Raw genomic sequence first — 25,491 nt, 5'->3', positions numbered from 1 at the left:
GCAGTTTTGTAGGATGTTTTGTTGATTTTGTAAATTTTAGTTAGCATTTTGTATGTGTTTGGAATCGTTTTGTGTATATTTGTTGCTACTATCTGTGTGTCTGTCATCATTTTGTATGTTTTTGAAGTCACTTTGTGTATTTTTGGTTGTACTTTTTTATGTCTTTGGAGGCATTTTGTGTATTTGTGGTTGTACTTTTTGTGTTTTGAAGTCATTTTGTGTATTTCTGTTCATGTTTTGTGTGTTTTTGGAGTCGTTTTGTGTGTTTTTGGAGTCGTTTTGTGTATTATTTTCTTTTAGTCTTTTTTGTGTATTTTTGCTGTTGTTTTGTGTATTTTTGGAGTCATAGTTTGTTTCTATTACTGTTTTTTGTGCATTTTTTTGTTTTTGTTTATTTTATGTATTTTTGTTGTCTTTTTTGTGTATTTGGAGTCATTTTGTTTATTGCTTTGTCTATGTTTCTGTCCTTTTTGGAGTTTAATTTGGGGGCCTGACAAAATTAGAAATAAAGAAAACTGTGTTTTTGTGGTGCAGGAATAGAGGAGCTCTCTGTGGACGTTTACAAAGGCGTGGGACGCAGTGATTCAGAAGACTCTGACAAGTCTGAGACCAGTGACACTGAGGATGCCAGTGACGAGGATCAAAAGTCATTGGATGGTCAGGATGCCATACCCAGCAAAGAGCCCCACAATCTCCTCACTAAAAGCAAAATCAAGGACAAAACCTGCCCAGATCCAGAAGAGGATGAGGACGGTCAGAAGGAATTCCTCGTGACTAAAGCTGTGGATCCTGGAGCAGTGACGGATGCTCTGACTAAGGAGAAAGTCCTTAGTGATTCAGAGAGGAGCAAAACAGTGCCAGAATCTCCTGCTTTAAGGGACAGATCTCAGGTGAGACAGGAGAACAAGCAGCCTGTGGAGGACTCAGACTCAGAGAGAGAGCTGGTCATCGACCTCGGAGAGGAAAAGAGTGGAAAAAACAAGAGGAGGAACAGGAAGGAGAGCGCTTCTACGAAAGAGTCTGCTGCTGCTAAAACAGAAGGTAAGAGTAGAGGTCCTCCTCATGGGTTAACACTACAGGTGACATCATCGTCAAATCCACATTATTTTATCTTAGTTTAAAATTACCAACTCTTGTTCCAGATGCACATCAATTTCCAGATTTCCCTGCTTACATTCAAAGCTCTTTCAGGACACTTTGACCTCATTAGACTTACCCGTACTACTTATCTTATTATCTGTAGTTTTGTATTTAATGCTCTTTAGGTTCTGTTTATTGTTATTAGGATTTTTTATGTCTCCTTGTCTTTTCTCTTTAGACTGTTGGGGACCATAGTTAACATTTTAAACTGTATTTTATCCAAAAGTTGTTCAAATCCTCTCCTGGGCTCATTTTTCAAAAGTAATCAGCTCGAATTCTGAATGACGATTGGGTCAAATCTTGAAAACAGATTACGTAATCGGATTAACTCGCTTATTTTTGATCCGGATCAAACATTTAGTTTTTCAGAACTTTTTCAGTAGGATTGGGATCAGTTTGATCCAAAAATCTTGATTAAACTGATCCCATCAGAAAGGTGGATTCAGCTTTGATTTATTGACCAAAATGTAATGAAACTTTATAAGCGTATCAAATAATACTATATGTGGATCATGCAGTATAGTTTACAAGATATCCAATGTATTCATAAGGTTTGAATTTGATTTGTTACTTTGTCCATACCAGCCTGTCATTGCCTGATCTCGTTTGATCTCAGAAGCTAAACAGGTCTGGTCCTGGTTAGTAGTTGGATGGAGACCACTGAGAATTCCAGGTGCCCCAGTGGGGGACAGTCGCCCCAGTGGTATCTGTCATTGTGTCCTTGGGCAAGACATTTCACCCATATTGCCTAGTATAAATGTAGTGTGTGAGTGAATGTTAGATGGTGGTCGGAAGGGCCGATGGCGCACTATGGCAGCCTCACTGCAGTGCAGCTGTGGCTACAATAGTAGTTTACCACCACTAAGTGTGGAGTGAAAGAATAATCCATTAATTCTGTAAAGCGCTTTGAGTGTCCAAAGAAGCGCTATATATAATTGATGTATTATTATTATCAGGGGTCACCAACACTGTGCCAGGTGGTAGCATGGACCATGTGAGGGGCCCTAATGGCTGTTTTGCAAATACTTTTTGCAAATCCATACTACACATTACAAACTCAATGAGCATATACAGTACTATCTACTTTATACTATAACCCCCAATTTCCACTTGATGCGGCTCCGCTGCGTTTTGTCTCCGCCGCGCCACCGGAGCTTTAGTCTATGTGTTTATTTCCACCGGGTCCGCTGCGCTGCGTGTCTGCTCCTTCCCAGCTGCGGTTGTCAAGTGTCCTCCGCCAGATATACGCAGGGCTTCTATTTCTGAAGACACTGGAGCACAACGCATCAATCAGCACAAAGCAAATGACACTGAACAGGAAATTAAGCACGTACTCCGGAATAAAATATCCGGTTACTTTTCAAAATAAAAGACTTCAGATTATATTTTGTTATTTATTAATTCATTATATATATAGATAACTACATCACCAAAACGTCATAATGTGTAAAACTGGTGCAGTTTTATCTCTTCTCTGTTGGCTGTTGCTAAAAAATGTGGTTATGACAAATCCAGAGTCCAACCTTCTTGTTCTCCTTCAATAGGAACACTGACCTGTTTATTGTTGCATTTATAACACGAACCTTTAGCTGCGTTCTCGCGCGATTATATAAATATCGTGAGAACTACTCTATCTCATGACGTCACAGTCGTCCAACCGGAGTGCACTGTGGCGCACTCAAAACGTAACCGGTCGGCAGACAGCGGGGCAAAACCGGATGGGTGCCGTGGCGCAGCGGAGACGTATCCAGTGGAAACCCCCAGTAAGTATGACTAGGATGATGAGCGTTCCCACTGAATTATAGTTCCAAGTTTCCCAAGATGCATTTGGAACCTACAATGACAAAAACCTGAAGCACACTGAGGCTAAATATATCTGTTGATTCTACACCTTTGAAAATTCTGAAAACATTACAAATGAGAAAGTGACCAAGTAGAACATCAACATGTGCTCATTTGATCCATAAGATTCATGTATGCACATTTCATTACGACATTTTGGAGATTTTCAGACTTCAAAACAAGAGCCCTATTTATGAAATCCTTAATAAACTAATGGAAGACAAGAAGAGAGATGCTTTTGTTTTGAAAAGGTGATGTTTGACTTTTAACTTGAAGCTGGTCCAAGGTTGATTATATATTCCACTCGCAATGCATCATGGGGCGGTTGAGTATGACTTGTGTGTCCACCGTGCACACTTAAAAAATGGCCCCATATAGTATACTGTACATCTGGGTATTTCTCGCATACTCAATCTTTTCATACTTTCTAATATCAATGTACTACATGCTCATTTTTCTGTCAAACTCAGTATGAGTAGTACGTTAGTATGACATTTACAACACAGCCTAAGTATTTTTGTTATAGCAGCTTTAACATATTAAGTGACATTGAGAATGTTTAAAAGGCACTGCTGTTTTGTTTATTTCATAAAAGTGTGCATATTTCTGCATTTTTTTTGTGTGTAGGTAAAATATCAAACCAGTCGACACTCCAATCTCAAAGCAGCCCAGTCCTAGCGATGCCCACCCCTGCCCCCGCCCACTCCCCTATGGCCATTCCTGTCACCATGGTTTCATTCAACACTCCTTCTCCAGCAACCATTAATCTAACATCAGTGCCCAACGCTTCAGCCACAGCCCCGACCTCCTCCTCCACCTCGGCCTCCCCCACCCCAGCTTTGAAGAAACAGCGCCCCCTGCTGCCCAGGGAGAGCGTGGCCGTGGTGCAGAAAGCTGTGGTGTGGAGCCCCTCCACCAAGTTACAGACATCTTCTCAGAAATGGCACATGCAGAAGGTGCAGCATCAGCAGCAACATCTGGAAGCGGAGTCAGCCACACACACATCCACATCGTCTCAGGTGGTGACGCAGACGCAAACAGCTGGGAGTAGCACCACAGGGTCTGGGCAACAGTCCTCACAAAGCACACGTTACCAAACCAGGCAGGCTGTCAAAGGTAAGATATGGTCATAAAACATGATGATATCAGTATGATACTTCATTCATGCTATGCTAAACTTGTTAGAATGGGTAAAGCGAGCAAGACATCCTTCACTGTTGCACAAATGGCACAAATGTGGCCTAAAACCTTTGAAATGTACTTATTAGCAGATGTATGCTAATGCATACTGATGATGTCACACGGCCCCACTGCCTGTAAACATCCCGTTGTTTTCTATTGGATTGAAGCATTCAGCCTGATTTTTAGATCATTTAGTAGTTTTTTTAGATCATTTAGTAGCTTTTTAGATCATTTAGTAGCTTTTTAGATCATTTAGCTGCTTTTTCGGTCAAAATGACAACTTTGGTTGCTCTAAATCAGTGGTTCGCAAACTTTTTTGGCTCAAGTACCCCCGTTCCTTTTCCGACTGCAACATTTGCTCAGAATATTATGAAAAAACAACAGTAGAGCATAATTATGGAATGAATGAGTGACATGTTGACACACATTTTAAATGTAATTTTGTAAATAAGCAAAATGAAACAGTATTTAATGTCTCATGAATAATAATAATAATAATAATAATGCATTGGATTTCATTATTATCATTGACACTCAAAGCCCTTTACATTGATGTGCATTATTCTTTCACTCCACACAGAGGAAAAGATTTATCGCTACACTTTTTATCATTTACGGTCATCTCGCGTCTATAGTGGGACCAAAACTGTCTACTATTTTAAGTTCATATTCTAAACAAGATCATTCTCATCATCATTATTATCGTTTTTTAACTAAAAACCCTAAATTATTTTTAATGCTTTCATTTGTTGATCTTTCACATTCTCTCTCAAGTACCCCCTGTAGTGCCATTGCGTACCCCTATTTGAGAAACACTGCTCTAAATAATCGGGAAAAGTTAAAGATGTCTATGTAACCCTATTTTGTTTACAGAAAGAGGATAAAAACAGTTGTATGTAACATGGCTTAACAAAAAGAATCTTGCTGGAATTAAAAACAGTTGTGACTCGGACAAAATCTGTGACTGCAAGGGGTACAGTTCAAACTCACCAGAGAAGAAGAGCTCTCCAAAGGACCTTTACTCTGTGATAACTACATTTATTTAGAATGATAAAATATGTTAAAAGTGATCAAAAATGGTGGTGAAATTGGTTAAAAGTTGCAAATAAGAGTGGACAAAAACAGACAGAGCAATTGTTAAAAGGGTTTTGTTTTAAAACAGAAAAACACTGCTTGTCTGTTTTTTTTATTTTTCTATATTTCCGTTTATTTGTCATTTTGATTTGGTTTTTAACTAATTCGCTGCCAGTCATTTTCAGAGCAGCAAACCCCATATTGCCAGGCATTTTAGATGATTTTCACTGTTGTACTATGACAGTATGAAATCTGAAACCAGATTCTGAAATATTCGACTCTCTACACTCTACTCTTACTTTTTTGGTTTTTAGCTTGTTTCGTTTTTCCGTAATCAGGAGTTGAATACAGGCAAGGTTTCACACAAATCGCCAGTTTGTGACAATAAGCTGAGAAAAAAGCCTTTTTCTGAAAAAGCCTTTTCAGTGACTTTGAAGCAATTTTTTTTTTGCTTTACGGACACCCCAACATTGGTTTCCTTGTATAAAACTACAAAAACAACACTGAAACTACGATTTTGATGGCAAAATTGTTATTATTTTGCTATCTAGGTCAGAATTGAATGGTTTGTTTACTGTATTTTGGCTGTCCTCCAAGTCTCTCCCCCGTCCTTCCCATATGCAACTTCCTCCTCCTCCCGGACATGCCGAGTTTCACCGGTTGTCCCATTTTTTTGATTGTTTTCTCTCACCATCGGCTGGGAACTTCAGCATCAACTCTCGTTGCGCCATTTTCTGTCTCGTAATCTCTTTTCCTCTTCCTCTAAGCTCTGCCAATCACAGGTGATCTCTCATCCAAAGGTGTGCTGCTGCCACCTACATGGCACCAGTTGGTCACTACATCATGGTACAAGCTCAATATTCATGGGAGAGCTTCGTCACACTGTCTCCTAGCAACCCCAGCCAAAAAAACACAATTGACTTTTTTAGACGTCAACGATACTAAACCAATGACGTCTTTAGACGTCAATGGCACTCAATGAGTAACCAAAGAACGAACGGTACACGGATTAAATTCCATCCATGTCATATCAACACACATATATAGATCACAAATAATGTTTAATATAAGAAAAAACTTTTATTGAAGCAGTTGGGAAAAGGATACAGCAGGATGACTCACAGGGATGGAGGAAGAAAAGTACAACAGGAAAACCTCAAATCTGCAATATTAGACCACCGCAGAACAGAAAATCACATCATGGACTGGATCAATGCAATCCATACCAGCCTGTCATTGCCCAATCTTGTTAGATCTCGGAAGCTAAGCTAAGTCTGGGCCTGGTTAGTAGTTGGTTGGGAGACCACTGAGAATTCCAGGTGCCACAATCGGGGACATTTGCTCTAGTGGTATCTGTCATTGTGTCCTTGGGAAAGGTACTTCACCCACATTGTCTAGTATGAATGTAGTGTGTGAGTAAGTATTGGTGGTGGCGATTGGAGGGGCTGATGGCGCACTGTGGCAGCCTCGCTTTTGTCAGTCTGCCCCACGGCAGCTGTGGCTACAATAGTAGCTTACCACCACTAATTGTGGAGTGAAAGAACAATGCCTTAATTCTGTAAAGAGCTTTGAGGGTCTATGATAAAGCTCTATATAAAATACAATGCATTGTTGTTATTGTTATTATTAATAATTGGAACAGAAAGAAAAAAACACAAACACTGGATCAAAGAAGCCATCGAGATCAGGAGGCTGATCTTCAACATCAGCAGAGATGAGGGAACATGCGTCTAAATATTCCCTCCTATCTCCTTTCCTATCCACTTTTCCTTAACCCCTGGAAGTGTTTAAGTGGTAGCCATGATAAGAAGCGTTCCAATTCTCTTAAAGCTAAGGAAAGGAGGCTCAGTGCTGCCTTTATAACCTCCTTTAGCAAGGAAATTAGCCAGTTAATGCTGACCCACAATTCCTTGCGACAATATTTAAAGGGACATGCTCATTCGAGCCCTTACGGAAACTCACAAAAACTGAAAAGGGACGCAAATTATGTGTTACCAAATGCAATAATATGTCTTGAACAACTTGAAATAATCTAAAATCCCTATCTTATGATATGCAGCCATATTCTTAAATTATAACTGACATAAAATCAGTCATTCAAGAAAAAGGGATTAGAGTCGTTTTGAGCCATGTTATGTTTTATTCAACATATTTCATTCAGGAAAGCTTTGTGTGGTTGTACATTTGTATGCCTACAACGTTACATATCTATCTATAAAGCAAGGAATCTTTGTCTGTCTATGTGTGTCTGTGTGTTCCGCAAATATCTCTGTGAATCAGGCTCAGATTCACCTGAGACTTTCAACATGGCTGCTGCTTGTTTCAAAGGTGTGCAATGTCGGATTTGTTTGGATTTCAATGACACGTAAAATTGTCCACGGTAGTGGAATGACCACAAGACATTATTTGGTTTAGTGCGCGCCAGAGCCAATCACTGGAGAGATGGGACTGATGACATTATCACTCAGGATAAGTTGGAATCTGCGTCGAATCTACAGGAGTGACTGCACAAAGGACTTTTAAAAATTACCTAAAGTGGGTCTAATATCCTAAAAAAGCGCCCCATAAATATTGACCAGCAGGTGTCCTCAGTGAGCAACCTTTGTAACTAAGGTGAGTACCTGAGACATTCAACATAGCTGCTGCTTGGTTCAAAGGTGTGTAACGTTGGACTTGTTTGGACTGCAATGATACCGTTCATAAATTATTTCATAAAATTGTCCACCGGGAGCAGAGCGACCACAGTTACGTGTGCGCCAGAGCCAATCACTGGAGAGCTGGGACTGATGACATCATCATAATATAATTTCTTAATGATGTCACAGGTTCCCTTTGTTGATGATGATGTCATAGGTTCTCTCAGAGTCCCAAGCCTGGATATTGTAAGAGGGTTGAAAGACACTGATGTAACAAAGGATAAGTGAACAAAAGGCTTTTAAAATAACTGAAGTGGGTCTAATATCCTAAAAAAACACACCATAAATATTGACCAGCAGGTGTCCTCAGTGAGCAACGTTTGTAACTAAGGTTAGTAATAATAATAATAAAATAAAAATATGTTTTCACTGTATATATGTAGCCTATACTACAGTGCTAAATATTATGTTTTGCACAGTTCATTTAGTCGACTAACTTACCTTGAATATGTTCAAAATGAGGTAAAGACAAGGAATTAGTTTGTGTTTTGACTATCTTTAAAAATACTCTAAAGAATGTTGCCTTAGTCGACGGCCAAGTTCTATAATTACCACTTTACATAGTTACTGATGATAATAGTGATGAAGTTAGACAAATTCATCAACTTTCAACAAAACATACTTTTCATTTGCCAATACTAAAAGTAATCCTGTAGTTTTTTATCTTTTGCAGTCCAATTTTATATAACGTCTACCTGTGGATGTTAACATGCCGAAAAGCAATCGTGCAAAGAGAGAACAAAAACGTCTGGCAATGCGCATGGCACGTGCTGCTGAGTCAGCTGAAGCACAAGAAGCCCGCCGGGCCAAAAATGCTGCACTCCAGTCAAAGCGCCGCGCGGCTGAATCCGACATCCAACGGATCGCTCGACTGACTAAGAATGCTGCACTCCAGTCAAGGATCCGTGCGAAAAAAATGCAAGCAGCGTGCCTGATGTATGACGGTGAACAACACCACCTCCACAGAAGCGAGGAGACACCTCAACAGCAAGAGGAACAACAGGCAACAGATGCCCTGTGCCATCAGGAAACTCATCTTGAATGTGTGGAACAGCCACCTAAAAACAATCACAACCTCGCTTGGTGCAATGATGCAAACTTCTTCCAAGAGAAGCTGTATGGTAAGTGTTGTGGCAGTTTTGAATGAAATGAGATGGAGTCAAGTTGAAGGGTTAAAAGTCAAATACGGACACAGGGTTTATTTGGTCAAAGGGTTTTGGGGCAGACCGGTCTGGGATTGAGAGGTTTCAGTGTGAGCATCACATGAATCTGTAGCTGTTCTGTGCTCTCAGGGTTTTGTATGCTGCTGATTGCGCTAACCATAACAATGACAGAGTCTCTGAGAAAAGTCCTTGGTAAATGTTATCTTAAAGCTTAGGGCAGTTTGACCAGAACTGACCAGGATAGATTCTGTAATCACATATCAAGCAAGCAGTCTCGTCTCGTCTAAACTAAACCAGTACTGTGAAACAGTACATTATAGGCCATACAATACATACAGTTTACAGTTTAACCATCATTGTATAATCTGATAAAATTACCTTTCTCCTTTGATCTTCCAGAAACCAATTTAAAACACTGTGGAGAAACCTTAAATTAAAATGTTTAAGTTTATAATCTACTTATAATCAGATTTTGATCAAGTATTGCAGTTGAATTTGGCATGAATTGATCCATCGGAAATAAACTCGTGTATATATATATTCAGACTGAATGAAAACATTGAACATCAGGCAAAGAATGCCTCAGCTTTTTTTTGTTGAAGAAAACTGTTGGTTCATGGGAGTTGGTGTTGTACTATGTGTTCAGGAGCACAAACTGATCACATGCTGCATTTCTGTTTGAAGCCCAGTCTTGTTCACCGGTTGCAGTCCCCTATATGAACCCCAGTCTTTGCTTTTTCCAGCACAGTGGCTTGTGTTTTTTCCATACAGTCCAACCGCACAGAATCCACAGGTGTCGTTAGTGTCTTTTCAGTCGTCCGTCTCAGTTCCTTTGGACTGCTGGACAAAGAAAATAGTCAGTTTTCAACAACATCTTTGCATCCTCATTCCGATGCATGGGAGTGCTGCCTATTTCCAAACAATCATCCAACAACTGGTTCATTTCATTAATAAATTCCCCTCCAATTCAGTTTTGCAATGCTTATAAAACAATATTTAACATTCATATTCTTATTTCTATACTGAAGCTTTTCTTTTGACAATATAATTCCTTGCCTCTGTGCAAATGACCTTCGTCTCTAAAACCAAAATATTTTCAAATTCCGCTGGCTATGTTTTCTTTCCTTTTTATACATACATTATCTTTTTTTCTTTTTATAGTTTCTGCCATGGCAACCACTGACCTTGTATTTTTACACAGATTTGATTTCCCAAACAATCGCAGCACAGCAAAATATTCTCTGTTAAACTGAACTTGCCTCTCATGTCTGAAAATTAGCTTAGAGGTCGTGTTGTAGTAGTCGAGACCGATCTCGGTCTCGAGACCAAATTTTAAAGGTCTCGGTCTCGTCTCGGACTCGGAAGCATTTTGACTTGGTCTTGTCTCGGACTCGGGATTTTCCCTCAAGACCGTTTGAGTGTGCGTGTGTGTGCGTGTGTGTGCGTGTGTGTGTGTGTGTGTGTGTGTGTGTGTGTGTGTGTGTGTGTGTGTGTGTGTGTGTGTGTGTGTGTGTGTGTGTGTGTGTGTGTGTGTGTGGTGTGTGTGTGTGTGTGTGTGTGTGTGTGTGTGTGTGTGTGTGTGTGTGTGTGTGTGTGTGTGTGTGGTGGGATTGAGCTGCGGTTCTGATTTGTGTGATTGTATGTGAGGTCTACTTTTCCAGACATGCAACAGAATCCATTCCTCTCCTCTTTCCATACATAGGCATTGTAGTGTGAACATGTAGGACACTCATACAGTGAGGTCTTACTAAGTGTGTGTGTGTACACAGGGCATCCCTTGCAGAGCAGGATTATTATTACAATAGGGCTGGGCGGTATGACCAAAAATGTATATCACAGTATTTTTCAAAATTTTAATGTTTTCACGGTATATGATGGTATTTTATTTTCATGCATAATCGTGTTCACAGCGTTTTCTACTGGTTGAGAGAGAAATTACTGCAGTAGATTGACTTAGGATGTAGTAGTAGTAATACAAGTTTGCAACAGCAGCCTAATGGCTCTTTGCCGCGCTAGCTTAGCTTGAGCATTAGCTTGATTTCTAGCTTTAAATACTGCATACTCAGGGTTTATTGTGGTGAATAAGGTAGCATTTTGTTTGTAGCTCCACTAGGACTTATTTCCACATTATAGGCATTACAAATTGCTATCCTTTGCGCTCTTTTTTGTGTATTACTGCCCAACTGCCGACATGCTATGCTAACCATGCCTTCGTGTCCGTGAGTGTTGTTCTCCTGTAGCAGAGGCATGCGCACGCAGGCACATGCTCAGATGCAGCTTCAGACCTTTCAATTGTATCTTTCTTATCCATTCACAAGTATGATTTACACCGTAACTAACACCAGAGCGCTAACTGTTTACCCTCCTATTTAGAAGTGCAACATTGAAAAGGGTCTGGTCTTAAACGCGGCGCAGCGTAGTGTTCCGAAAGTTGTGTAATGAAATACAGCGGTATATTAAAAATTCATATCATAAAAATATTTATAGGTGTTTGGTATGAACCGATATACTGCCCAGCACTATATTGCAACATAGGGTAAAATTAAATTGTCTCACATTTGTATGCCTACCATATTATGTAGGCCTATTTCTTGCATAAATGTAACATTTTCATGAAATCATACATATTTTGTATTAATGTTGATTTCTGAGTGGAAAGTGAGTGTGAGCAACCATTCTCAATGGGACATTCTTTTAGTTTAATTTTTGTTCCTCGTGGCCTGGTAGCCTCTTTTCCTCTGATTTACATTCAAACCCTGTGATATTTGAGATTATATCAGTGAAGGTGTTATTAATGCACTGTAGTCCATTTTTGGAAATGTGTAGTTTTTTTTTTCACCACGGCAGAAGTTACTAACTTTTGCCGCCGTCGGATTATTACGTCACCTAGTGGAAGCACGTCTGATTGTCAAAACACCGTGATGGCCTTTATCTAACTCCTCTACTTACACCTTTCCTAAACTTTATGATGTCATCCACAGGGTTCATAAAAAGTGCATAGTAAAGGAGATGGAAGGGACTATTCAGACGTACATGAAAGGCAGCAGAAAATGCTTTGATGCTTTTCTTATGAGAGAACTCTTAGGGACACATCAAAGCATATCACCTCAGTGAAACAGGAGATAACATTTCCTGAAAAACCTTGTTTGAATAATCAAAACCTTAACATATACATAATGTACAGTTTTGGTCACTTAATTACCCAACAAAATAACACTTTTGGTATGTTTTTCCTTGTGTACCTGCATGTTTGCTGAATTGGTGCATGATTTTCTATGTTATGATAGTAATTTTATCTTTTGTTGTTGTTTTTATTGAAGCTGTTCAACAGAAAGACGCCCCGATCACGTCTGCAGTCACTCTGGTGTCCAGTAACCCTGTGTCTACATCCAGTTTAAGTCCAGCAGCTTCGACTTCCCTGGCTCACAATGACCTCTACATCCCTACGGCCTCTGCAGAGGTCGCCGCAGACATTGCCAAGTACACTAATAAAGTTAGTATTTCATTTACATTTTTATTAATCTTCTGAATGTTCTGAGCAGGTATTTTTGTTTGTTTAACATAACTGTTTAAAGTAACTTGTTTTCCTGCTCTAAATGTGTTCCTGAACCCTGTTTTTGAACTGAATTTTTTGATCAGAGAATGATCATTTTAACTTTTTTTTTTAAATTGTTTTGTTACTTACTAAAAAGTGGCTTTTTCCTTGCTAACAGCACTTAGATACTTTGACTTTTGTGTTTTTGGAGTCATTGTTGTTTTTTATTGTTGTCTGGTTGTGTATTTTTCCTTCATTTTGTGCTTTTTTGGAGAAATTGTTCTGTATTATTTATGTCTTTTTACGTATTTCTCTATCATGATGCATGTTTTTGGAGTCATTTTTGTGTATTTCTTTGGCCTTTTGTGTGTTTTTCTGTAATTTGTGTGTTATTGGAGTCATTTTGTGCATTTTTCTTGTCCTTTCTGCAATTTTCAATCATTTTGTGGTCATTTGTAATTTTCAAGTAATTTTTTGTAATTTTTGTGTACTTTTTTTGTCCCGATTTGCATTTGTCATTTGTATATTGTCTTTATTATTTTTGTTGTTATTTTTGTGTATTTGTCTTGTCTTTTCAGTTATTCAGTTGTTATACATTGTCACATATTGTATGTCTTCTGTTTGTCAGATTTTTATTTTTTATGTCATTTTTTTCATTTAGTGTGTGGGTTGAGTAATTTTTGTGTATTTATTTTTGTCTGTTATGTAGTTTTCTGTCATTTTGTGTGTATTTTGAGTCATCTATGTGTAGCTTTCTTCTCATTTTGTTTTTTGGAAGTATTTTTTTTTTCATTTTGAGTAAAAGTTTTTGTCATTTTTGTGTACTTGTCCTGTTTTGCATTTTAAGTCTTTTTATATTTTCTTTATTTAGTTTTTTTGAGTAATTGTTGTATATTTGTCTTGTCTTTTAGTTAATATATAAATAAGCCACTGTTTTCCTACTGTTTTGTTACTTTGTCACGTATACTATGTCTTCTGCTTTTTAGATAGTTTTCTTGTCTGTTATGTAGTTTTCTGTTAATTTGTGTGTGCTTGAGTCATTTTTGTGTATTTCTCTGCTCATTTTTATATTTTGGGATCATTTTTGAGTAATTTTTCAGTCTTTTTGTGTACTTTTCTTGTCCTGTTTTGCATTTTTCTGTCATTTGTATATTTTCTATATTTAGTTTTTTCTTGTTCTTTTTTTGTCATTTTTATGGATTTGGAGTCCTTTTTGTGTATTTTTCCTTTTTTTCAGTTAATATATTAAAAAGCTACCGTTTTGCTGCTGTTGTGTTACTTTGTCACTCATCCTGTACGTCTTCTGTTTGTCAGATAATGGATGCCATCAAAGGCACAATGACGGAAATCTACAACGATCTTTCCAAGAGTTCTTCAGGGAACACCATAGCTGAAGTAGGTGCTTTCACGAGTTCTTGTAGAGAACTTGTCACCGTTTAGATCAGCTTTGTGATGTTTTTCTCATTTCTGTAGATACGAAGACTGAGAATAGAAATAGAGAAGCTCCAATGGCTGCATCAGCAGGAGTTGTCAGAAATGAAGCATAATCTGGGCAAGTATTCCATTTTCTAGCCTCACGTGTGTGCTGTCCAGTCTTCAGTGTGTCATGATTCTCTTTTAAAACCCAGAGCTGACGATGGCAGAGATGAGGCAGAGCTTGGAACAGGAGAAGGAGCGAATGGTGGTGGAGGTGAAGAAACAGATGGAGCAGGAGAAGCAGCAGGCGGTGGACGAGACCAAGAAGAAACAATGGTGTGCTAACTGCAGGAAGGAGGCCATCTTCTACTGTTGCTGGAACACCAGCTACTGTGATTACCCCTGTCAACAGGCCCACTGGCCAGAGCACATGAAGTCCTGCACGCAGTCAGGTAACAGCCTTTTTTAGTCAGACAGACTGGAAAGGTGTTCCATCACTGACTATTATCACAACATTCATCTCAGCGTTCAGAATAATAAATATTTTACATTTTGTGTTTTTGGAATAATTTTGTATTTATGTTATTGTTTTGTATATTTTTCTGCCATTCTGTGTATTCTGGTTGGTGTAGTGTGGTATTAGTGATTTCTTTTGTGCTCATTCTGTATATTTTCTTGTATTTCATGTACTATTATCTTATGTGTTTTTAGTGTAATTGTTTTGTTATTTTGTTGTTATTTTTTTCCTTGTTTTGTGTGTTTTTGTTGTTGTTTTTTGTGTTTTTTCTTCTATCGTATGTATTTTTGTTGTTGTCATGTGTGTTTTTGGCATAATTGTTTTGTAATTTTGTTTATGTATGTTGTTGTTTTGTTTATGTGTGTATTCTGGTTGGTGTTTAGTGTGGTGTTATTCATTTTCTTGTTGAAGTTTTGTTATTTTTCTGGTATTTTTGTGTACTTTTGTCATCGTTCTGGGTAATTTTTGTAATTTTGAGTATTTATCTTTTTTTTTTTTAAATCATTTTGGGGATTTTATTTGTTGTTTTTTGATGTCTTTTCTTTCTATTTCTTTGTATTTTTAGAGTAATTGTTTTGTTATTTTGTGTATTTTTGCTAAGGTTTTGTGTATTTTTGCTTTTTTTGTCATCTTATTCTGAGTAATTTTGTGTATTGCTGTTGTCCTTTTGATTTTTAGTTTGATTTGGTGTGATTTTATTGTCCTTTTCTGTATTTTTTTTGTCATTTGATCGTGGGGTACGTTTGTTTACAGTGGCGCCGCAGCCCGGGAACGATCGATAGTGGTATCGTCAATGGTTTTTGTTCGCGATTCCAAAGAATCCTTAACCGGGAACAATGCGCATCTCTACTAATATGAGGACATTATTATTGATAATAAATTCCCAATCTTTATTACCATGAAATTAATTCAGGACTTAATTTTTGGGTTAATCCTTCATCAGAGACTGGATTAGACTTCTTGGCTTTTTTCTCAGTGCTTTAAAAATGCTGACGTCACATTTAAAAGCAGTTATTCTTGTCAGTTTACCTATTTATCTGTCTGTACCGCAGGAAATCTGTGTGTGTGTGTGTGTGTGTGTGGCTCAAATATCTCTGCGGTTCAGGGATAGACAGGGCTGAGACTTTCAACATGGCTGCTGCTTGGTTCAAAGGTGTGCGACGTCGTTAGTAAATTATTTCTTAAATGCAGCTTTGCAGTAGTGTTGTCAAAAAACTTGATATCGAATAACGTGTCAATACCAAAAAAGTGAATATCGGATATGATACTCATTTGCAAAAGTATCGATACTAACAGTGAGGTGTTCATCTCTTAATATATCTATGGTTCATCTCCAGTTTTTTTTTTCTTCACCTGTTTCAATTGACACAACTTTATTTGCTGCTGTAGACACAAACAGACACATGTGCAGCCCCTCCCCTCAGCTGCAGCTGAACACACTACTAGGGCCCTATAAAATCTGCGTTAACGGAATCACGGAATCGGCCAACGGAAATTAAAACGGTTAAACACGGAAAGTGACAGAATCAACATGAAACGGCGTCACTGTTTTTATGGGGAAATGTTCCGGGGAGCATCCTGCCACCCACAATTTATGGATCACCAACATGGTACGCCAAAGAATTCCAAGATGCCATGGCCTTGGTCAGAGTCAAAGGCAAGCCAGACTTTTCCTCACCTTCACATGCAACCCTAACTGGCTTGAAATCAAAGGATACATTTTTGAGGATTAACAGACCCACCAAAGACCAGACATCATTGCCAGAGTCTTCCACATAAAGGTGGAGGCTTTCTTCAAAGACATCCTGAAATATGACATTCTGGGACATGTGGACGCATTTGTGATGGTGAAAGAAACTCAGAAGAGGCATCTTCGTCATATACATAAGCTCATCACCATGGTGCCATGCGAGAAACACAGGACTTCCACTGATATTAATCGCGTTGTCTGCAGAGATTCTGGACAAAAAAACTAATTTGGAAATTACATCGCATTGTCACATCACACATGATTCATGGACCATGTGGACAGTGGAATTGTGACAGTCCATGCATTGTTGACAGAAAGTGCTCCAAAGACTGCAGAACATCAACAAGCTGAAGAAGTCTTTGCCAGATTTCTCTTAAACCTTGGCGAGGCTAAAATTCCAGTAGTGCCAGAAGAGGGTGAGTTTGCCATTAAACTCACAGACACACTGACAATTCCTGGTGACAAACTGAAAGACATTGTCCACTGGGTGTATGAAGACATGCTGGCCAACATTTCCAGTTCAACGTGGCTATGCAAACGTGTCATTTTATGCACAACTAACTCTGAAGTCGACATAATAAATGAGTACATGACCAAGATATTTCCAGGAGAAGAACATGTTTGCAACAGTGTTGACACCGCAGATTCTGAAGGTCACCATATGTACCATACGTACCATATATAAAACAGAAATCTAACCAGATTTTGCCTTAAAAACACTTTCAAATATCATGCTGTTGCATTACTGGTTTTTCCCAATGGATAAAAAAGCAAAAGGCATCGGTAGTGGTACTTTCACATTAGTGGAATGGGGTTCAGCTCCCTACAGTGTCCTTGCTAAAAGCCAAAATATATGAAAACCCAATAGTTATCACTCTACACATTTCACAACAAACCTAAATGTCCCTGACGTCTTACCTTCAAACACAACCTCTTTTGGCCATCCATGAAAAAGATACTGAACCTCCGACTTTTCTATAGCAAAGCAGAGGGTGGATGGTGTCCTGCCGGGGGCAGCCTGTCCCAGGCGGAGGCGCGGCGGAGGTGCGGCAGCGGCGGCCCGGGGCTGGGGTGTTGTCCGCGTGTGTGTATGTTTAATTCAGAACTACATTTGCATTAGGAATTAAGTGTTTACAAGGTCAGTTTAAAGAGGATTTCACTTTTATTCTGAATTAAAGAGGAATTAAAGCTCCCTTGTAAACCATCCATGAAAAAGCTACTTAACCTCACACTTTTCTACAGCAAGACATACTTCCTACGGTCAGTTTAAATATAACGTTGACTCACCATCAAATTGTTTTAAGTCCACTACGTCCACAAAACAACAACTTGTACAGCTGGAAGCAGGAGAAGTTATTTGTGGTCCTACAGTTTCTTAACAACTTATCCAGGGGCGTCAAACTCATTTTAGTTCAGGGGCCAAATACGCAGCAGTTTAATTTCAAGTGGGCCACAGATTTTATGTGGGAAAACAAGTCATTTCAACATTATTGTGCCCTAGTTTACACTTCTACGTGTACATGAAATACAAAATATGTAAGAAACCGACAATATCCAAGCAATAAGTGACAGATATCAGTCCCAACAGGATCTTTACTTTACATTTCCTAGATTTTGTGGCCAATATTTATTTAATTAAAATAAATATTGTCATAATTTGAGGAAAATTGAAGGATTTGGCAAGAAGTTTGAGTTTTTCCAACAATTTAACATTAAAAATGACTGCAATCATGCGATATATGCATCAGGAAAACTCTGGGGCCCTGCAATTGTTGAGTTTCGTTTACACAATGATCCATGTTTTCTCTGTCATTTTCACTTTCTTCTGTGGGCCGAATTGGATGCTCCAAAGGACCAGATTTGAGTTTGACATATGTGTTTTTAACAACTTATTTATTTCTCTAAATGACTGTGTGTCCTTTTGTAATAATTCTAATGGTTTTTTAACCTTTTGTTCCACTTGCAGCCACAGCCCCACAGCAGGAACCGGAGCCAGAGCCAAAAACAGAGCTCCCAAACAAAGGTCCAGGACAGGCTAACGATGGCTCCGCCCCCCTCAAAGACCCCTCAGCCTCGGCGCCTTCACACAAAACCAGTGACACGGAGAAGAACAATAACGACAATGTTTCTGTGACTTTATCATCACCAACATTACATGCTTGAAAATGTACATTTTTTTTCTTTTTTGGACTGTATGCATCATGTTCCTCTAAATTGTTGTTTTCAAAAGTTTGGTAAAGCAAATTGTTCATTGTTGTTCTGAAAATGTTTTATTTCTGTTTTTTACTTGCCCAGTTGGGCCACAAACCACAGTTTGATTGGAGTTTATTTCATACTTTCACAGAAATTTGTGAGTAGTGTAAGTATGATGGATTATGTCAGGTCACACACAGAGGGACAAAGAACAGTTAAACAGATTACGTAACAAAATAACAATAAAAAACAAAGCTAACGTTGTGAATGGACCGCTCCAGCTGCAGATTAATGTCTGTAAATAACCTTTTCTACTTTGTGTTAAGTTATTTGGTATGTTAATGTTGCCTGTTGTACAAAGTAAAGAAAGTAATAAACACAAACCTCTTAAATAAGCCTGTGAGGGTTTTTATTTTGTAGTTTACAAACACATTTATAAGACTAGTGAGTAATTTCAACAAATATTCAGGATATCCAAAGCATTTCTGTCTCAGAAAAACCAGAAAATTCTGATCTGTTTTAATTCATAGTATAAAGGTAACTATTTCTTTTGATAGAAAACAACGTGTCTTTATGCGACTTCATTTTTATTTTGTTCCACAACTTTGGTTTATTTCACCACTATAACAAATATTGAAAATTCTTGACATGAGGCTATTGTAGCGTGCCTCTCTGTCTTATAATAATTCATTGTTTATTCATTTTTCCACTAGTAACATAAAAAAAAAAAAATAATAATAATAATATATATATATATATATATATATTTTTTTTTTGCACGCACTAGTTGAACAAAACATAGTAGCTTTACATGTACTTCACATATGAGTACTAGTCATTTCTGTGTTTTTCTTGTTTTGTGAATTTCTGTTGTCGTTTCCAATAGTTTTCTGTTTTCTGTGTGTTTTTTCATAGTCGTTTTATGTATTCTTTTATTTGTGTATATATTTGTAGTCATCTTTTGTGTTTTTGGAGTGATTTAGTTGTCTTTTTGTGTATTTATTTTCGTCAGTTTTTGTAGTATTTTTGTTTTGGGGGCCGCACAAAATTACCTCTTACTTGTGCTTGTACTTGAGTAATAATAATAATAATAATAATAATAATAATAATAATAATGCATTTTATATAGCACTTTCTCATAGACACTCAAAGTCGCTTTACAGGGTACAATTGAAATCAAGTAACAGTACTTCTATATGAGTAGAATATATTTGTGTTACACCTCTGGTAATCCATTAGTTGTAGTTGTCCTCCTGGCCATGGGGAGGCGCTGTGTGCTCACTCTCATCAGCCAATCAGAGGCTGTCGGCCATCTACCGCATTCAGCTCTTGAGCTGTGTTCCGTCGGGAATGGGAAATGGAGGAATGAACGCAGAGAAACCCAGGGCATGTCATCTGTATTTTTTTGGATTTAGGTGGGTAGCCTTTGTTTTCGGATCATTTTTTATTTATTTCACTACGTGCAAGTGTTATATGCGTTGTTAATTTCTTAAGTGTGCGAATAAGGACGAAGTTGGTGTGTCTCGCGTGATGAGGACGAGGTTGAATTTCCTAAACATACTTTAAATCCACACTCAGGCTGCTAGAATTTGTGTAGCTGTGTTTGTAAGGCAGTGTTCATTCTGTTTGTCCTTGTGTATGTATAGCTGCATGATTGCAATCCTTTTTTTAAACGACTTTGACTCGTCGTAATACCCGCGGCTAGCATGACTGTACGCGTGGTGGCTAGCTGCATTAGCTTAGCTTCGCTGGGCGGTAGCATGTGCACATTTTGTTTTTTCCTCTTACTTATGTAACGAATTATTTATATCTGTGTCCAAGGATTGTAACGATTGTAACGACACTTCGGCGCTTGAGGTGTTAAAGACATTTCTGAGGTGTATAGATTAAAGCTAATATTTTCGTGCTTTTGTTAGCTATTAGCTAACGTTGCATTTAATTCGGTGGTGGTGTGTTAGTAAATAAACGATCACTTTCTCACAGCAACTACTACATTATAATGTGTTATAAATGTACACGATTCTGTGATGAATGCACGGTTAGGATTAACAGTGTCTTTGATGCCTGTGTGTTACCATGTAAACGTTTTATAGCGGACACGAATTAGCCCGGTGCTATGTTTTAATTCGTGTTCAGCTTAACTGGTGATCCGTTTCCGACTGCGCTGTTGGTTGCATGTTAAAACAAATGTAGCTGGAACAGAATATGTAAGCTCGCTTATAAAATAAGTACATTTATAGACAGACTTTGTCACTAATCGATTGTCGAAAATTGAGTCTTGATTCTTAATTGGCCTGAGTCTCGCTGCTGTTAACGGTGTATAGTTTTTCACCTTTTAGCAACATGATAGTATTGAAATCTAATAATAATAATAATGAGTGAACATTGATTTAAATATTTCTATACCTATTAGCTATCTACTAGCGAAAAACGTGGGATCTAGATCACTATTTGTAACGGACACCAGTTGAAACGGAACAGCTGTTCGTGCTGCATTTGATTTTTCCCGCAGTGAATTGATTGTTGAACGCACCGCGCCCACTTTGTAATAATTTGCATGTAAACAAAAATCCACAAAATAAAGTATACAATTACAAATTACTTTTTCGATGGAAGGAAAAGCACAAGGCCTTTTATTTTTGAGTAATCGCACCAAACATGTCCAGATATTGTTTGCTAAAACACAAAATATTCCTTAAAATAAATAACACATTTAAGGCTGATCTTTATTACCCTATTAAATATCGGCATGAATCATACTTACTTTTATGACTTATTTTGTTGTGTGTTAGTGTTAAAAAACGTATGTTTATATTGGGGTTTGGTGACATGACTTTTAAAAAAAACAAAAAACATCTATTTTCAAGCTTTATCTCGATATTTTGCCCATGCCCTGAGATGATGCTTTGATGCATACAATTGAACCAGAATGGCAATGCTCAATATATATTGTTTTCTTTGTGAGGTTTTTGGGGTTTCCCCTCACTATTATAGCATAGCGTACCTGTTGGTTTCTTTTTTTCCAGAGGCAAACCCTTAAAATAAGGTAAGCCAGTTAAAGCCACATGTCTAGTGTCACACAGGGACCTTCATTAACAGAGGTATAGAGAAAAATATCAAAATTTAGAAAACAAGTTATGTGCATTTGTGCTCATTTCAAAAACAACTTCAGCTGACCAAAATGCTGTACATTTTTAAAATTATTATATTAACTATCAATTACTTATTTATTATGACTGACCATTGTGAATTTATCAGATACCATTATCCAAAGTGCCATACAGAATATATAAACAGTTACCACTACTAACACTAACTAGTGCTGCAGATATCAAATATTTTTGTAATTGAGTATTCTGCCAATTTTTTGAGTAATCAAATGAATTATACGTTTGTGTTTGTGAACAACAATATCAATAGTGTGTTATGAAATATGAAAGACCTCTTAAAATGAGCTAGCATTTCAGTTATTCCTCAAAATTATATTTCAAAACTTCAACAATTCAATTTAACAGTAAGCAAATGCCAGGGCATAAAAATAAATATACAACCTATTTCCTTAGGTTTATCATAATAATTTAAAAAAAAAAAAGTAAAATGGTTGTAGCCAATGCTATAACACATCTGATAAGACCTCCAGCTTCCTCCACTGTACATGATCTGGACAAAGCTGTCCATGTGCCGCTGTGATGTACTGTGGGGGACAAAAAAACATTGATTTGTACAACAAATTCAATAAACTTGCTCATAAGGAAATCTATATGCTAATGAATGTGGCTTTGTCCATATTTATCTTTTTTTTTTTTTAATAAATATTGTTTTGTTGTTTTTTTTTTTTTTACTAATTTTTCTTGTTTGGTGTATATTTCTGTAATGTATGTTTTTTGAATCATAATGTGTATTTTTGTATCTTTGTTATTTTGTGTATTTTTTTGTATCTTTTTTGGTGTAGTGTTGTGCATTTCTGTTGTCACTTTGTGTATTTTGTTGTATGAATATTTATTTTGTTTTTTTTTACTAATTTTTATATTTTGTTGTAGTTTAATGTATGTATGTTCTTTGAAGTCATTTTGTGTGTTTTTTGAGTCTTTTTGTGTATATTTACAGTTATTTGTCGGTTTTTGTTGCCATTTTGTGTGTTTCTGGAGTCATTTTGTAAATTTTTGTGCATTTCTGTTGTCGTTTTGTGTACTTTTTGTGTATATGTTTAGTTTTTTGTTTTATTTTACTCATTAGTATATTTTTTTATCATAAATACCTTGTGTGTGTACGTGTTTTTTTTTCTGTAGTGCCACACGCGCAGGAGAGGTGAAGAAGAAAGTTATGAGAGTGAGATTTTAGCGCATTTGCTCTCTTGTTTTTTATGCCTCATTACTATTAACTCATAATAAAGGCTAAAATGCATTACCATGTGGAGGCTCCGACTCCGCTTTTATCACGTAAGGATGTTGCAGCATTGTGGAAGTCCTGTTACGGTTACGCCCAGTATTAGTTTATATACATTTAACCTTAAACACAATAGAATAAGATAAATAACAAATACAGTAGAATACCCTGAAAAATAACCTCAATAAATCAAATCCAATGGACATGATTTATATAGCGCTTTATCCCCACACTGAAGTAGTCTTAAAGCACTTTACAATCAGTTCATTCACATACCAATGGGACAGAGCTGCCATGCAAGGTGCTAGTTGACCACTGGGAGCAACTTAGGGTTCAGTGTCTTGCCGAAGGACGCTTTGACAGGTATAGACTGGGATCAAACCCCCAACCTCTAACCCTAACCACCTGAACCACAGTCTAATCTGGGGATGTAAAAATTAATCACAAGGTAATTATTAATCGATTCATAGGAGTCACGGTTCATATCGATACTCTGAAAATTGAATCGCAGTACTTTTTAAAAAAAAAAATCCTTTTGTTTGAACTACACCACTCGCACGTAACGTGAGCGTCGGCGCCAAGCATGGCCCAGCCTATACGCAAACAAAGCGGCTTCTTCGGGCCCCCAACCCGGCAACCCCCCTTGCATGTTACTGGTACTGCTGTGCATTGCATGCATCAAAACTGCAGGGTGCATTTCCAGTAATCTATCCAGCCATGCATTTGTTTGTAATTACAAACTGGCAATCTAGAGAGTGACGTTGGACCTGACCCTGCCATGATTGGTCAGGTCATTGTAAGCAAGTAGCATGGAAGAAAATGCCTGACAAAAACAACACTCGTCATGTTGAAGATAATTTATCTGTCCAGAAGTGTAGGCGGCAAGCGGAATTGCCTACTATTAAACATGTTCATAAATGATTCCTCTCCTCTTTAGCACTGAAAGAATATCTGTAATATTACGTGAATATCTGTAAGTCACCTTTTTTTTTTTATTAGCGCTGTCTGCTCGCGCGTAGCATCTCTTCTTCACTGCTAGAATAGCTGCATGCCAACCGACCACTGGGTTACCAGTGTCCTCTGCTGGTTGAAAATATCACTTAAATACTGTACACTGTTTTTTAAAGTGCAATTTTTAAGGCACAAAATACATTTTCAGTTGCACTTTTAAAAAGAAATGGAACTATTATGCAGTTTTGCATTGCTTGCTGTAGAGCCAGAATTTTAATTAATAGGCTTCTTCTTCATTTGTATTATTCCTTTATTCAGGATTCATTCAGGATTTATTTTTAGTTAAATTGCATTGTTTTGAATAGTTCATCAAGGGATTCTTTTGACAATGAATGATAAAGGAAAATAGTGCAGTATTTTCTCGAAAATAAATAAAGGAATAATGTTCAGTCATTTGTCTTCAGTCTCATTTTGTAAAATGAATCATTAGAAAATTGTATCATGAATCGAATTGTATTGGGAGTTGAGTGAATCGTTACATCCCTAGTCTAATCTGATATTCTGAGTGGTTATATTTTATTAACTCCATGGTAATACTCTTCTAAAAACGTGTCTGATGGTTTGAAACTACTGGTCTTAGTTCATTTTTCTTTCCCAATGTTAATCTGTAATTTGAAAGAACAGAATAATAAAAATAATCAAACGTCTTTGCCTCCCAACTTTGAGATTTTCTTCAGAGATATTTCTGTCATGCGGTAAACACACTTCATTTTATTACTGGAATTTCCAGTGTTTTATGATGCTTTTTTGGGCAAGTAAAAATGCACATAATATTTTTTCCCAAGCTTGGTCTGTTTCCTGTTTGGGTACATTATTATATTTAGGTCATAGATCAATGGCAGCAGCAGCATGTTTGAGTGCCTCCTACTCTAGTACTCACAAGGTGGCTTCATTGTAAGAGAACCAGAATAGCTTTTACCGAAATTTGATAAACAAAATCTGTGAGCCGAAAAAATCGGTGACTTTTTAAACTTTTACTGATTTTTCAGTGTTTTATATTTGTAATTCTGTTTGAATAAATGCTGACACGTATTACAGGCAAAAACTTTCCACAGATTGTCTTGCGCTAGGTAATATAAAACTGATCATTTTTACTTTTCGTTCTGACAAACTTATCTTCTGTATACAAACTAATGCTGCACATCTAATCATACGTAATATAAAAAACATACAATTATTTTGCACTGTGTAGAATGTTCTCTGAAAGTTTTTAGAGTTGCACTGTTTCTGTTTGCACTTTGCAAAAATGCCTTTATTTTCTGATAGGACTGTACAATATTAGTTTTTTATTTTTTATATATAGAAATACCTTAAGTTAAAAATAAAGTTGCATTACTCCTGTCTTTGCACTTTAAAAATAATTTTTTTCTTTTCAGGGGAAAATAAATTAAAAACAGTTAATTAAAAGATTAAATTTGTATTTTATTATACTTGTGTGTTTTAAGTTAAATGATCCATACTCTCAAAATTTCCCCAAATCGTGCAGCACTAATATAAACGTACACAAAAAAACAGAAACATAACATTAAATGGAAAATGGCATCTTCATCCTCAGGCAGTTATTCTCTACGTTTTCTTTTCTCTTT

At 37.3% G+C, this 25,491-nt stretch overlaps 2 protein-coding genes across 9 annotated transcripts in view; both read left to right on the top strand.

The window, feature by feature from the left end:
- Nucleotides 1–18,814, top strand: part of zmynd8 (zinc finger, MYND-type containing 8) — a 52,708-nt gene extending 33,894 nt beyond the window's left edge. For all 8 annotated transcript variants that reach the window (XM_028447150.1, XM_028447152.1, XM_028447154.1 and 5 more), the window contains 7 exons: nt 535–1,041; nt 3,610–4,098; nt 12,418–12,590; nt 13,947–14,027; nt 14,106–14,184; nt 14,261–14,500; nt 18,282–18,814. In XM_028447150.1, the coding sequence (XP_028302951.1) occupies nt 535–1,041; nt 3,610–4,098; nt 12,418–12,590; nt 13,947–14,027; nt 14,106–14,184; nt 14,261–14,500; nt 18,282–18,478 (1,766 nt within the window). In that variant the 3' untranslated portion in view covers nt 18,479–18,814. The remainder of the gene's footprint in view (nt 1–534; nt 1,042–3,609; nt 4,099–12,417; nt 12,591–13,946; nt 14,028–14,105; nt 14,185–14,260; nt 14,501–18,281) is intronic.
- A 987-nt stretch (nt 18,815–19,801) lies between these two features.
- The window catches only part of dido1 (death inducer-obliterator 1), a 29,846-nt gene continuing 24,156 nt past the window's right edge, over nt 19,802–25,491 (top strand). Inside the window, exon 1 of the mRNA XM_028446230.1 lies at nt 19,802–19,923. The gene's annotated coding sequence lies outside the window, so the exon portion shown is untranslated. The remainder of the gene's footprint in view (nt 19,924–25,491) is intronic.

Source organism: Gouania willdenowi, chromosome 5 (genome assembly GCF_900634775.1).
Source record: "Gouania willdenowi chromosome 5, fGouWil2.1, whole genome shotgun sequence".
NCBI lineage: Eukaryota > Metazoa > Chordata > Actinopteri > Blenniiformes > Gobiesocidae > Gouania > Gouania willdenowi.
Note: the sequence above shows the minus strand (reverse complement) of the source record. Positions and strands in the feature narration are given on the sequence as shown.